The sequence below is a fragment of the Mirounga angustirostris genome, unplaced genomic scaffold (genome assembly GCF_029215605.1).
Source record: "Mirounga angustirostris isolate CCGP_5_RB_7025 unplaced genomic scaffold, mMirAng1.0.hap1 SCAF_11, whole genome shotgun sequence".
In the NCBI taxonomy this organism is placed as follows: Eukaryota; Metazoa; Chordata; class Mammalia; order Carnivora; family Phocidae; genus Mirounga; species Mirounga angustirostris.
The window spans coordinates 100,412,897-100,428,430 of NW_026991719.1; the positions used below are offsets into that span (position 1 = coordinate 100,412,897).

The 15,534-nt window shown below is 36.2% G+C and overlaps 1 protein-coding gene and 1 pseudogene across 16 annotated transcripts in view; one reads left to right on the forward strand and one right to left on the reverse strand.

Moving 5' to 3' along the window:
• Positions 1 to 559: 559 nt before the first annotated feature.
• THOC2 (THO complex subunit 2) overlaps positions 560 to 15,534 on the reverse strand; it is a 119,708-nt gene continuing 104,733 nt past the window's right edge. For 7 of the 15 annotated variants that reach the window (XM_054509101.2, XM_054509100.2, XM_064574535.1 and 4 more), the window contains exons 34-39: positions 13,044 to 13,181; positions 12,633 to 12,702; positions 12,393 to 12,550; positions 10,274 to 10,350; positions 9,743 to 9,788; positions 560 to 4,220 (exon numbers count right to left, since the gene is read on the reverse strand). In XM_054509101.2, the coding sequence (XP_054365076.1) occupies positions 9,761 to 9,788; positions 10,274 to 10,350; positions 12,393 to 12,550; positions 12,633 to 12,702; positions 13,044 to 13,181 (471 nt within the window). In that variant the 3' untranslated portion in view covers positions 560 to 4,220; positions 9,743 to 9,760. Of the gene's footprint in view, positions 4,727 to 9,741; positions 10,351 to 12,392; positions 12,551 to 12,632; positions 12,703 to 13,043; positions 13,182 to 15,534 lie in introns of those variants that run through there. The other 8 variants (XM_064574534.1, XM_064574532.1, XM_064574533.1 and 5 more) reach the window with 8 other exon arrangements.
• On the forward strand, positions 3,591 to 4,406 carry LOC123846449 (tyrosine-protein kinase Fer-like; annotated as a pseudogene). The gene has a single exon (XR_006791295.1). The product of XR_006791295.1 is annotated as a tyrosine-protein kinase Fer-like (transcript).

Genomic DNA, 15,534 nt, shown 5'->3' on the forward strand with positions numbered 1-15,534 from the left:
AGAGCAGTAAGCCCTGCATCACCTAGGTTTAGATTTCCTCGGAGGACCTCCCTCCATCCAACATTATTTGTTTGCCTCCAATGACTAGAATGGAAGTTACGTGAGGGTAGCAGGGACTTTGTTGTGCTCAAGGCTGTATACCTCTGGTGCACCTCTGGTGCATAAGAGGCACTCAAATATTTTTTAAATAAATCTTCTATAGGAGGCTCTATAGCCAGTTTTTGTAAATGAAATTCTACTAGAACTCAGTCATGCTTACTCATTTACGTATCACCTATGGCTCCTTTCATGCTATAATGGCAGAGCCAAGGAGTTGCAACAGGGTATACACAGCCCGTAAAGTCTTAAATATTTACTATCTGGCCCTTTACAGAAATAGTTTGCTTACCCCCAATAGCACTCATTTGGGCCTTATTTCTCAAACTAGATTGGAAGCACCCTAGGTACAGGAGTTGGGTCTTAATACTCCTTTGTACCTAGAACAGAGTAGATGCTTAAAAATAGCTACCACTACACAAATACAGATTTCCTACTTCCAACATAAATTATTTTTGCACAGTTAAATCCAAAGTTAGTATTTTCCATCCTCAATTCATTTCTAGCAAGGATACGACCAAAGCTCACGTATGTTCAATAATTTGAGGGACAAGGAGAAGAGAGCCTGATGCTAAGTAAGTAGTGAACTTTCTAGTTCAAACTCACAATCATGTATTCTTTAAAATGTGAATGCAACATAACTGGAGAGCTCCTCCCTATGTTTCAGACAAATGATTCTGAGGTGAACCATAGCTATTTTCTCAATGTCAAAATCATTTTAACAATGCATAATTCTTTTTATGCCAGGCACATTATGGGTGCTCAATAGTCACTGAATGGATCATTCTCCCATAGTTATTGTGCTCATCAATTTTTGCAAATTACAATTACCTGAAAAGGGGCATCAAGATTTATATCCCTTTGCCAATTCTCAAATATGCTCAGCATTTCTCAATCCTTTAAAAAATTACAGCCTTGTCATTCTCTAAAAAAAAAATAATAATAATTTGCATAGGTATCATCAGTTCCAAAGAATTAAAGAGTAAATGGATCATTTTAGGCATGGTTTCAGTCCACTGTTTACCCCAGATGCAGAGGTGAGCAAATAAGATTTTTTCATATTATTGGATGAGGTATCATTTGAAAACACTGTAGACCATGGACTAGGACAGAAAAGAAAAGAAAGGGCTAGGAGCCTTACTGAATTATCTTTACTAAGTTACTGTGAATAAGCAACAATATACACAATGATATACAATCATTTGAGAAAACTATTGTTTATTTAGAAAAAAGGTTACACTGGTAGAATTCAGTAGATAAAAAAATTTTCTTTTAAAAATGTCACTGTGAAACTTTTCCAGACGAAAGTTCAGCAATACAAAGCTCCTGTAGCTGTAGAATTAAAACACAATTAACTTTCCGTTTCCCCCCCACCAGATTTGTCTGACATAATTACAAGAAAAAATGGCAAGGGACAAGTGAGTGCTGGTATCTTTTTCTTTTTTAAACAGGTTTTAATGTTGTACATGTACTATATAAAATGATTCCTAAGACACTGCTCCCACTTCATTTTTAGTGACTAATATTAAAAACAAGCCAAATAATAAATTAAAACTGAGTTTTAAAACGAGGTAAATTCAAAATGGTTCAATAATTGTTTATTTTCAGTTTCAAACAATAAAAAGGAAGCATTTCAGATTGGGGAAAAAAAAAAACAAACAAAAAAACCCCAACTAAACCCAAGCAATATTTAGTTGACCTAAAGTGAAATTCTGTACACATGTAACCTTATTTGCTTGTTGGGAACTGTATGCAGCACATTGTGCTAAAAATATGGAACAGTTAACACTTTCAGCCATTTACTGAAAATAAACATGTAGAAACTAAGCAACAAGTTAAATACAGTAATGCACAACTCAACAATTTTAAGTTTTCGGCATGGAGCAATAAAGCAGATAACTGAATAACTTAAGAAGATGCAAATGGGCCCTCTTGATTCATAATTCTCGGCAATCTACTCAGGAAAATAAATTTCTGGTCACAGCTGAACAATTTCATTCCAATCTCACCTGAAAGAAACAAAGTGATTATATTGATAGATAAGAAAGGAAAAAGAGAAGGAATGAGGCAGGGAGAAGAAAGGGAAGGGGGGATGGATGGAAAAAAGGGGCAGAGGGAGGGAAGGAGAAACAAAGGAGGGAAGGGAGGGAGGAAAGGAATGAAGGAGGAGGAAAGGAGGAAAACAAGAAGGAAGGAAAGAAGGAAGATTTACGAAATAAAGAAAAATCAATGAGTTCTGTCAATAACAAAGGCTTGAATTAATAAGTCCCTAGATAAGAATGAAATATTTGTGTATTTCTCATCACTTCCCCCTCTCAGAAACCATTAAAGATAGGCACACTAGGAGGAGTTTGAAGAAAGAAAAAAAAAAACAACCACTGAATATTTTGTCTGTGAGAGAGGGAGAAGTCAGGGGAGGGGAGGGAGGATAAAATTAAATAGAAACAAGAAAATATTCCACAGGGGCAAGCAATAGCTTGTCAAAAATAAACAGAACACAGAGCAATGAAAAGGAACCGATTTTACATGATCAACAAAAAAAAGAGAAAAATGACATCACATTTTTCACAAGGACACGATTTTAATAGTGACTTATATTAAGATGCAATGTCTGCTAAATTATAAAAATTGCTTTAAAAATATATTGACTTAATTATACTCATTTCCTTTCCTTTATGTACTGACATTTTCAAATACTGCATATTGAAATAAATTCAAAACATGATCATTACAACATGTGGCAAATAACTTCATATCTGCCTAACATTGTTCTCATTCAAATTTTAAACTAATGCTTAAAGCATTAAACTTTATTGACGAAAATACTACATTCACATATTTCATAAAACCAGAGCTAGAAGGGCCTTGGAAAGTAATCACACTTGCATGAAATGCTGACAAATAATTTACACATCATTTCTATACAGCATTCTGTTCACACCATGTATAACCTTGACATTACCAATTATAACTGTGGTTACACTAATGTTGAACTTACAATTTTAATACTTAAAAATCATTGTTCCTGTCCATCACTGATGAATGGATAAACAAAATGTGGTACACATTCATACAATGGAGCATTATTCAGTTATAAAAAGAAATGAAGTTCTGATACATGCTACAACATGGATGAACCTTGAAAACATGATGCTAAGTGAAAGAAGCCAGACACAAAAGGCCACATATTGCATGATTCCATTTTTACGAAATGTCCAAAACAGGCAAATCCATAGAGACAGAAAGTACATTAGTTGTTTCCAGGGGCAGGGAAGGGGAGAACTGGGAGTGACCTGCTAACAGGTATGGGGTCTCTTTTGGGGATGATGGAAATGTTCTGGAATTAGTGGTGATGGCTACAACATAGTGAATATACTAAAAACCACTTTAAAATGGCAAATTTTATATGTTATGTAAATTTTATCTCAATTTTTTAAATTGCAAAAAAAAAAAAAAAAAGAAAGTGTTGCAATAAAGAGTATCATGGTATCAGTATGGCCATAACTAGAAAAAGAAATGGGGGTCTCAATCATGATGATGTCACAGTAGGAGAATTACTGGGCAAGGGAACTTTTGCTGACATATTTAAGGGCACATTAAAGGATAAAACTGCTGTTGCCATTAAAACATGTAAAGATGATCTTTCCCAGGAACTGAAATTAAAATTTTTACAAGAAGCCAAAATCCTCAAGCAATATAATCATCCCGATATTGTCAAACTTATAGGAGTTCGCACACAAATACAGCTTATCAATATCATTAAGGAACTGGTTCCAGGAGGCGATTTCCTCTCCTTTCTGAGAAAGAAGGATGAACTAAAACAGTTAGTGAAGTTTTCATTAGATGCTGCTTCTGGATGGCGAATCTCGAGTAAAAATTGTATACACAGGGACCTTGCTGCAAGAAACTGCCTGGAGGTGAAAATAATGTTCTGAAAATCAGTGACTTTGGAATGTCTCGTCAAGAGGATGGTGGTGTGTATTCATCTTCTGACTTAAAGCAGATTCCCATTAAATGGACAGCACCAGAAGCTCTTAATTATGGGAGATATCGTTCTGAGAGTGACGCATGGAGCTTTGGCATCCTCCTCTGGGAGACCTTCAGCTTAGGGGTCTGTCCATACCCTGGAATGACAAATCAGCAAGCACAAGAGCAAGTGGAAAGAAGATACTGGATGTCAGTCTCTCAGCAGTATCCAGAGCGTATTTATCAATACAATGTTGAAGTGTTGGGATTACAAACTTGAAAACTGCCCCAAGTTCAGTGAACTTCAGAAAGAACTGCCATCAAGAAGAAAAGTCATATGGTGATGAAACAGTGCCAAACTCAGCCTTCAGGACTCTATCTTCCAGCAGAGTAATATTTTCTTCTCATTAACAATGCATTTATACCACATTACCTGGAACATTCTCCTAAGGTTGTTTTTTTATTTTTTTAAAAATATGTGCCACTTTAATGTTTGTAAATAACAAAGCACAGGCGCTAAATGCAAGCGATAACACAGATCTTTTTCACACCTAGGACTGCTGATGTTTTTCACAGGGTTTCTACTTCAGGCTGGGTCCAGAGCTGGCTGTCCTCCATCCTAGACATCTCTACTCTTTCGGTGCTATCGACTGCACTGGTAATACTGTGTTTGCAGAAAGACAAGATTACCTTTGTAAACATCACTTTCTACTGAGTATTATCTGGACAGGACATCCTGAGGTTTTTTTCTTCCCTCCCCCCAACACCCCCAGAAATAGGCCCTGCTGTATTAGTAAGGTTGCAACTTCCCTAGGTTCCACCACACCCTCCTCCTGGGCATCAGAAAACTATGCATGAAATGCCCTCAAAGAGCACACTCTCAAGAGCTGAGGAGCTGGTTTTAAATGATGTTACTTTTAGAGAGTTGTGACAGCAAGAAGCAAGTCTGAATAGTAGAGTGGTCTTGAGAAAAGAACAGCTAGACTGGTGATCAAAGTAGAGAAGAAAAATATAAATTCAGCCTTCTTATCCAAGGTGTGCCCTTATAAACACACACACACACACACACACACACAGATTTTATGATCAAATTCACCAAAAAGATCCTAAGAAATGTTTCAATAGTACGCAGATTCCTCATAAAGGAGCCCGCTTGAGGGTAACAGAATTTTTGTTAGAGAAACTATAAAACACAAGCCCACAAAATTAATAAGATTGTTTTGGGTTAAGTGTCTTCACCTCAAAGGAGGCATCTGAGAATTTGGTTCCCTTCATTTTCACCAGTTTCTGAAGTTATCAGGATTTTGTGATCCTATTTCACACACACACACACACACACACACACACACACACAGTAGAAAGGCATATATGGATGAAGCTGACTGTTAAAAAGTCAAATGAACATTTATGAGGAAGAAGAAGATATAGGAGAAAGACATAGGGATAGCCATCTTAATTCCACTTTACTCCTTCATTTACTCTCCTTATACTACTGCTACCTTGGAATTCTTATCATAGCAAACATACTTCCTGAGATGTTCCATGTAGATAAATGTGACACAGAATTAAAACTGGGATTCTGTTGAACTGAATCTTAGCACACACAGGGATGCCTCTTAGGATAAAAGCATGTATAAGGGATAGTCACACTCAGGGGTAAATGTGGCATGGGAGCCCTTTTCTAGGCCTATGTCCCAATAAAAACAGCACAGCACCTACTGAATATTTGGTCTACCCTACGTGAGAAAAAGAAAATAGAAAATTCCTCCTATTCTGTCCAACTTTTTGGTACCTATGAATATCAGTGCAAAGAATGCACACCCGCTAAAGAGTATAAATGATGGTAATGAAGAGAAAAATAGTTTGTGTCTATCATTTCAATCTCCTAACAAAACTTTGGAACTCATTTAATGATTACTACATACAGACCAAAATGAAAGCTTAATAAACCTGCCCTCAAAAATATGTTGCAGCACACAAAGCAACCTCTTCTTAAACAGGATACTACCAAATGCTATAAAGTGAACCTTCTTTTGAGGGCAAAAAAAAGTCCAGTGCTCTTTCTCATCAATCCCAAAGAGATATACATAATACTTCTGCACATAGCTCTCCCTGTAGAGTTAACAGAGTATCTGAAACACAGCAGGCAATAAAGAAAAATACCTGGTTGCTTGATAAGAAGGAAAGGATGAAGTCACTGCCTTCAACAAGATCACAATCTAAGGAGAGGGATATGTAACATACTCATATATTACACAGGAATCTGTGACTAAGACTCTGTAGGCAAGCTGACATGCCCACACATAAGCAATGGGAAACCAAAAAAGAAACCTAACTGAACACTCCCCACTCCAACAAATATTACCAGGACCTAGGACAGTGCTTCACCATGGTGACACATTCCTAAAATAAACAATCTCTGAGCACTTAGGAGGTCAGTTCCCAAGTATGGACTGAGAAAAAAGGCTCAGAACAGGAATTACAAAATCAATTGTTTACAGACGCTAGTATATAATGGAAACAAATGAAGTGGGGTGGGGACTGACTGAGGTAAACTATAAGAAAAAAAAAGACCCACTCTCTACATAAGGGGGGGGGCAGCACCTAGGGGGCCCAGCTGATTGTTGCCATGCAGAAATCAGGACACAATGTTGCCAGATGTTCCAATTCTTCAAGAGAAATTGAAATTTGGATTTTATCATATCGATTAAAATAAAGTTAAATACTGTGTGAGGCCAAGAAAGTACATATAACAAGCCACATTCTGTCCAAGGGCTGAGAATTTGCCCTTGGGCAGAGTGTGGTTTAAAGGATAAAAGAGTTAGGTTACACCTATGATACTGGAGGTGAGAGAAGAACCTGCAAAACAGATCAGGCCTCGTTGGAGTGGAGGATTAGAACAGGAATGTAGTATACTACAAATACAGATGGGCAGGATACAGCTTAACTGCTAATGTTCTTCGAAATCAAGAATCAAAGTCCAAGAAGACTGAGCCTCTCAAAGTCTGGGAGCAAGTCTCAGTATGGCATCTGGTTCACAAAAGGACTCTCAAAAGTTAGTTAACCCTGACACTCATGAACTGAGGATCACACATATCAAATTAAAATTGAGAAGCTAAAGGAACCTGGTTCACAAAAGGACTCTCAAAAGTTAGTTAACCCTGACACTCAAGAACTGAGGATCACACATATCAAATTAAAATTGAGAAGTTAAAGGAACCTGGTTCTAAGAGAAAATTTTTAATAGGCAGGAGTTTTTAGAGATTAAACTAGGGGAAAAAGTTAAAGGCAAAGCAACTAGTAGTGCTCAAGAGACTAAATCAAGGAAAGATAAAATGAATTTGGACAAAAACATTAGCAGTAACAAGTAATAGAAGATACAGAGAACAAGGAGAAAGGAATTTACAACTAAAAATCATGAGACAGGAAAAGACGACAGAAGACTTTGGAAGCAATTTAATTTGGGTCACATTTATATATTGTATTTTCTTACCTCTAATGTGATCATTTTAATTTTCCTGAAATCAAGGTGATATTTACAAATCAATGTCATTTTCCTATCCACTCTGCTCAAAAAATAGTTCTAGAAACCAACAATGAATCTTAACAATTAATAACATCTTTGAATCATGGAAATGTGACATTATGCAGCAGCTCTCTTTTCTGTAGAATGTAAAATAACTAAAAAAGGGGAGCAGGGAGCTGCAGATGTGAAGGAGCCTAAAGGTAAATGGTGCCAATCAGAAATGATGAGACTTCTAAAGGAAAAGGAAGAACAAAAGAAAGACCTGACTAATCCTAAAATGTATCCAAATAGAAGGAGGCAGCCAGCACAGCCAGGAGGAAAAAATCAACCAGAGCCTCAAAATTAAGAGTTTACCCAAGGAGAAAGTATAGGACATGGTTGTCAAGAAGAAAGTGAACAGGATGAACATCAAGCCAAATATATCTTAAAAGGATATCTGAACTGAGAAGGTTTGCTGTAAGACCACCGACCTAACATCTAACACCCAAACCAGTCTTTTCATGCCTTTGGTCCTGAAAGCTTATAGAGAGAGGTAAAGTACAAACCCATGGCCTGTGTGAATAAGAACTCAAAGAAATCTGTAGTAAAACCTTCACATACCAAAGAATAATATTTAGGTACTGAGTAAAGAGAATATATATAAAATCACATTAAAGTGGTCAGTCACAAAGGTTGACCCATACCTAATGAAGAGATAAGTGGTAGTTTTTTTTGTTTTCTTTAATAAGGAGATCATGTGAAAGCAAGAAGTAAAAAGCAAAATGCCAAAATAAAAGAAGAGTAAAGTGAAGCATAAAAAAAGATGAAGAGTTTATAGTTCACTAGGGAAGACAGCTAGTTAGTTGTTGGGGCAGGGGATGACTAGAACTGAGGAATGGGCAATCTTTCTAAAGGTTTTCAAGAAAATCTACTAAATTCTAAATGTTCTCTCATAACTCTCATTTAGCCTATTCTACTACTTAGATAACAAGCAGAGAATAACAAAGCAAGGCACACACCACTTGTTAGGATATTACCCAGCTGGCAAACTCAAGTCCCTGCTCTGCAGCCAAACTAAATGGGACAAAATCCATGCTCTAAAATTCATACCTTATACAGAACGGGCTCTCATACATTTCTGACTCTTAATTTAAACAACTGTAAACAGTCTTGGTTCTCTCTCTGGTTTCATAAAAGCAGCAGCAAATATTAGGGGGAGGGTAGAGACAGCAAGTATACTTGATATCATTGCAAGTATACTTGATATCATTAAGAAATGACAGCTATAATGGAAGCAAGAAAATGGGCTACAAAAGAGCTGACAACTTCAAATATGGCCATCTCAAACAATTAAATGTAGAGGGCAAATCATCCTACAAATCTCAATAATCCTAAAGCATCACCAAACAAGAGCTATTCAGATGATGATCTGAGTACTCAAAAAAGACTATCTTAAGTTCCGAACACTCTTCACTAAGACAGAGTGAACTACTGTCCACATACAATTTATTTAAGATGGTTAAACACTTCTTAAATCTCATACAAGGCATAATTACCTTGAAAACGAAGTTGCATATTTTAAATTCCAGAACAAAAAGCACAGACCCTATTTTCTGGCCTTGCAAAACATGGGCTGTGGTAGCAAATGAGGCATAAAAACTTAGAACAAAAATTTCTGGATAACACGTCTGCATGAAAAGGCAAAAAGAACAGAGAACACTAAAGGGCGAGAAAACCTATGCTGTGAATACTGGCTTTGTCAGCTAATATCTCTGCTAGCCTCTTCAACTTAACCCCTCAGAGTCTCAGGTTCTTCACCTGTAAAGTGCAGATACCAGCACCACCCACAAAGCTATAGGTACTTAAAAAAAGGTGATTAATTATCCAGAGAAGTTGGGAATGAGTGGTGAAGAGAAAGCCAGATGTTCTTAAATACATCTTGGTGCTTAAAAAAAACAAAAACAAAAAAACTGCGTGGCTAATCAGCAAGCTTTAAATGAAAGCAGCTCAAAAGTAACTGTGAATCTTGTTTTGCATCTGTACCCAAAGACCTGGTCATTAGAGTTAGGTGCAAATTCAAGTTGCATCTTGCAAAATGTATCTAGTTTCTTCAACATTATCAGACCTCATTTCATATTTCTATCTTTAAATGAAAGGAGGTGAGAAAACACTCACCTTGATTGAAAGTCTTCATTATCTGTGCTTGTCCGAGGACTTATGAGTAGATGACAAATTAAGGGAAAACAACTTTGAAAAAAAAAAAAAAGGAATGGTGTCTCAACTTTTTAGTGCAGTCCTTCAGCTTGCAGGCCTAATTGGCTGTGACCAGCCTGGTAGCCTCAACTTCTACCAGCTCTGCTCGTCTGCTGCATCATCTTGCCCTTCTAATCCCCATGCCCCCAGCCCAAGGCACTCTGTTCCCTTTCTTCCTCTCAGTAGTAATACGACCAGAGAGAATCTAAATCCCTTGACGGCATAAAACAACCTCACAGTCACCACAGAAGTTAAAAAAAAAAATAAATATATCAAGTCTCCCACTTCCACATTTCGTACATTTGAGAGGGTTAACTGAAGAGACTATTTAAAAGCTAATAAGCCCTTAAACTTTATTCAGACCACATACTACAACGGTACAATTCTAAACATGACCAGTATCAAAGCTTTCCATTACACTGATTAAAAACTCCAATAAGATGAAAAGGATATTGTTTCTTCTCTTCCTTTCCTCCTGAACTGTCCCGTTTCTCTTTCTTTTCTATCTTTTCTTTATCATGCCTGGACTCCTATAAGGAATGGTGGAATTAGTTTGGGAAGGGAAAACCAAATACAAAAATCAGCTCAAAATCCCTTTTTATCACCCATCAGTCATACATTTTCTTCAAAAACGTATTTAATGATGCCAAAAGCACAAGCAACAAAAGAAAAAAATTGGACTTCATCAAAAACAAAAACTTTCATGCATCAAAGAACACTAGCAAGAAAGTGAAAATACAATGTACGGAATGGGGGAAAATATTTGCAAATCATACATCTCATACGGGTCTAGTATCTAGACTATATAAAGAAGTCTTACAACGGAGCAACAAAAAGACAAACAATCCAATTTAAAAATGGCCACAGCATCTGAAGAGATTTCTCCAAAGAAGGTATACAAATGGCCAACAAACACATGAAAAGATGCTCAACATCATTAGTCATTAAGGAAATGCAAAATCAAAACCACAATGAGATACCACTTCACACCCACTAGGATGGCTATATTTTTTTTAAAAATTAATAATTAAAAAAAACCCCAGAAAATAACAAGCGTTGGCAATGATGTAGAGAAATTGGCACCCTCGTACATTGCTGGTAAAACATAAGCTGATCAGCCACTGTGAAAAACAGTTTATCGGTTCCTCAAAAAGTTAAACATAGCATTACCATATAACCCAGAAATTCCACTCCTGGGTATACGCACAAGAGAACTAAAAACAGGTCTTCAAACAAACACTTCAGAGCAGCACACAAACATTCATAGCAGCACTATTCACAATAGCCAAAGGGAAACAACAAAAAAGTCCATCAACTGACAAATGGATGAACAAATGTGGTATATGCATACAATGGAATATTATTCAGCCATAAAAAGAAATGGAAGTACTGATACATGCTACAGCATGGAAGACTCTTAAAATATTATACTAAGTGAAAGAAGTCAGACACAAAAGGCCACATTATTATTCAATTCCATTTACATAAAATATCCAAAACTGGTAAGCCCATAGAGACAGAAAGCAAATTAGTAGTTGACAGGGACTAAAAGGAGAGGGAAATAGGGAATGACTGCTTAATGGGTATGGGGTTTCTCTTTGGGGTGATGAAAATGTTTTGGAACTTGATAGACATGATGATCGCACAACACTGTAAATATACTAAATGCCACTGAATTGTACATTTTACAATGGTTATTTTTATGTTATGTGAATTTTACCTCAATTTAAAAAATACTTATTTAAAAGGAGCAGCATCACTTTTAAAACATACAGAATTTTTTTAAGTAGGCTCCACACCCAGCATGCAGCCCAACGCAGGGCTTGAATTCATGACCCCGAGATTAAGATTTGAGCTGAGATCAAGAGCCAGAAGCTTAATCGACTGAGCCACCCAAGCACCCACGCACAGAGAAATTTTAAAACGGTTACAATTTTCCAAAACTGCTTTTAAGAACTATGACTATATGTACCATAATAATGCTTTTGAAACACTTTACACCTTAGTAATGACTTGCCTACTTTATGGCAGATGCATGAAATGTATTATAAATATCACCCATGAGTATCTAAGAAAATGCACACTATACTTAGTTTGAAAATCAAATACAAGTTGCAAACACATAAGTTTATTAGGAGAAAATGTTATAAAAATGTTTAAAAATTACAATTAATAAAGACTTTATGACAATGTAATGATCAGGGAGAAAGAATACACGACCATATTTTAATCTCATGAATGTAAAGAAACCAAAAACACTGTTGGCGAGGAGGAATAAAAGAAAACACAAAAAGAAAGGGTAAAGGGTAAAGCTCAATGAATAGAAGTAGGTGGGGGTGGAATGGAGAGAAAAGGAATTTCAGAGGTAAACTAATTCTACTCTTCCCATAATTTGGGACCCAACTGGCTGGAATTCCCCCCAGATAACCCGCCCTCCCCCACTGCCTCCTCTTCCCACCCTCAAACAATTAACCAAAGACTACTTGATTACCAAAAAAACTCAGTATCTGCTAAATACTCAGAGTCAATTTTTTAAGAAAAAGCCTTTTGTTCCTTTGTTTCCCTAATTTACCTTTTTGCCACCGGAGGAGATTTTATCCATCTTTTCAGATTTAAAAGAATCGCCGCCTTTTTCTTTGCCTGAAGATTTTGACTTATTTTTTTCCTTGTCTTTCTCATTTGGATAAGGAGACTCACATGGACTTTCACTTTTGTGTTTTGAAACCCCCACTAAAAGTATAAAAGAGAATCATGAAAGCCTCTTCTAGTTCAGTTTGACGACAGCTTCGAAAGCATTAATAAATCTACCTACTTGTTCCATTTTCCTCTTTTCGCCTCTTGGCTAAGTCCGGCGGCACTTCACGGTCATTGTTTGAATGATCCTAGAACCAAGAATTGTGAACTACATTGATCAAGAGTTTATGTTTTTGTTTTAAAATACTACTTTTATACAAGGGCACAGCTAACTAGCATTGGAGAGTATTGGCAGTCGTTTCACATTGTAAAATGACATGAAAGACAAGCAGAGCTGGTAGAGATTGTTAGGCTGAAGATCCTTATTACTGTAGAAGATTCAATTCAAACACATTTTAGGGTGAAAATACCAGTTAAAACACCAATAACAGCCTGCCATGCAACAAACTAGTACTTTAAAAAAGGCAACAAACACACTACCATACATAATATAATGGCTTTCCAAACTAGTTTTTAAAAAATTACAAACCCTTTTCCGCTCTTTCCTGTCCTTTTCATCTTTTTTCTCTCTTTCTCTGGATCTTTCCCTCGACTTGTCCAAGTCTTTCTTGTCCATTTCTCTCTCCTTACTCTTGGACAGTGGTGGAGGAGTATGATTAATGTAGAGCTGTTAAATTAAGGCAATATTACTAAAGATTATTAGTTTTCCAGTATTGGCATCATCTGCTTGATTGTTTATTTAATGAAAGACAATTGGTAGTTAGACCCAAAGTCAAAACTGGTCAGCTGTCTGGATTACAAGAGGTGAAATACAAGAGCATGGCACAAATTATGCAAAGACTTCAATTCTTGGCCTTACAAAAATTTTCATTTAAACTCAATCAGTTCATTCCTGTCTTAACTGAGACTCATGAGTAAATCTATAAGCTACAGTTCCTTTTATAACTCCATTGTGAAGATCTATAACCACCACTACAGAAGTCCATGTGAAAAATAATGACTGACTTTCTCTACTGTAAAAAAAAAAAAAAAAAAAAAAGATACAAACCTCTACACAGAGAAATTTCAGTTTTACCATCCACTTACAAGGCAAGTGAGCCAAAGTATAAAATAAAACCTAGCCATGACTTTACTAATAAGTCTTCTCTGCCTCAGCATATACCATGCATACATTATCCTAAATTATTTTTATAAATGTAAAGGCTGCATATTCTCTACTTCTGAAAGCACTCCAATTTCTACCAAATAATCACAACGGACTGTGAAATTTGTCTCACTGGTTCTAAATAGCTCAGAAAACCATTTGGTCAGCTGAGGATGATAAAAAAAACTCAGACTGAAAAATGATGAACTGATGTGTGCCTATTGTTTCAAAAGGCCCACAGGCAATAAACAGCCAAAGATCAAGAATGTGCTACCTAAATAATTAAGAGATAACCTTAATAACTTATGCAAGTTGTAAATATGGAAATCTAGTATAAAAGAAAACATTAAGGAAGTAATCAGATACCTATCCTTACAGCATTTATAACTGCTACAAGCTTATGTTCAATTTAAGACATTACAAGTATTAGGCAGAATATGAAATATAACTCATTACATAACTACACAATCCTAGATATACCTTAGGAATGAAAACAATAGTGAGTCAAAAGTCAAATAGTTTTACATGAGGAAATCCTCTGTAGTCAAAGGAATACATCAAAAAAAAGACCATCAGTTTGAAAATTAAAGAAACACTTTTTTAACACCACCAAATATTTTCAATTCAGTTGGCTCAGAAATACTGCCATTAACAATGCAGAAGTAGATTCTTTAAAATGTCAATGTTTAAAAGTTGATGATCAACTGAAATAGACAAAATTTTATTAATAACAAAGAGCAAGAGAATGAGAAACAGTCATAAAAGTGCTTGTCCGAATGGTACTCTTGCTGGGTTAATGCCCTATACAACACTTCAAGCTTTTCTAATTGTGAGGTTTATTCATATCTTAAGTTAATATTACTTATGAAAATGATAAGACAAAAGAAATAATATATTCCTGCAATACTCAAAGAAGATTTTTCTAAGGGAAGTATTGCTTAATTCTCCTGATAAAAGAAAAAAAGGGGGGGTTGTGATTACAAATAAGTACACACAAGCACATGCATGCACACACACACACACACACACACTCCTCGAGAATGAAGTTTTTAATTGTGCCTAACTTGAATTCTGTATTGCAAGGACCTGAGAAACCTATATATTCTTACTTTAGAAATGTACCTATTCTAGTCATTCTTCCTACCCTTCTAAGAATAGGTCTGATCACAATACTCTTTTCCACAGTAACATGCAGTCTCTCACTACCTACGGAATAAAATGCATACTCCTTAGCTTAGGTATTTCCAAGCTCTTCACAATCTTTGCACAATTATATTCTACTATGGGGCAACCCAATGCACTCTATGCTTTGGCTACCACTGGCTCCCTAACACCCTGTCCTTCCCAGCAGTTCTCTTCACCAGAATGGTAGCTCACTTTATCTTAATCTCTTAAAATCCTGCTAGCCTTCAAAGACAGCTCAAAAGCCATCAGCACTTCAATCATCCCTCAACTCTGCAACTCACTTTCCAGTGAATTCCTGTTATTATTTTATATTAACCTTTTCCTGTGAAAGGTATTCCCTATTAATTTCATGTCACTTATTCTTGTCCATAACAGTTTCCGGTATGGCAGGGAAGCTAATGTGTCTTTTCTACTTTTACACACTTCCTACTGCCTTGTACACAACCAAGTACTAAATACATGTTTGCCAAACCAAATGATTTGTTAAATTGATTTGCATATAGTGTTGATGGATTTTGCTTTTGATTTGCTTTTATTCTTTACATTGGGATCAACAGGTCCAAAAAACATGACTGATTTTCAAAATCTGTTAACACTGCTACACTGACTTTATTAAGGCTACCATATATAAAGATGGCCTCACTTGTAGGCTTCCCTTTGATTATAAATCCTTGTTTTAAGACGATGAACA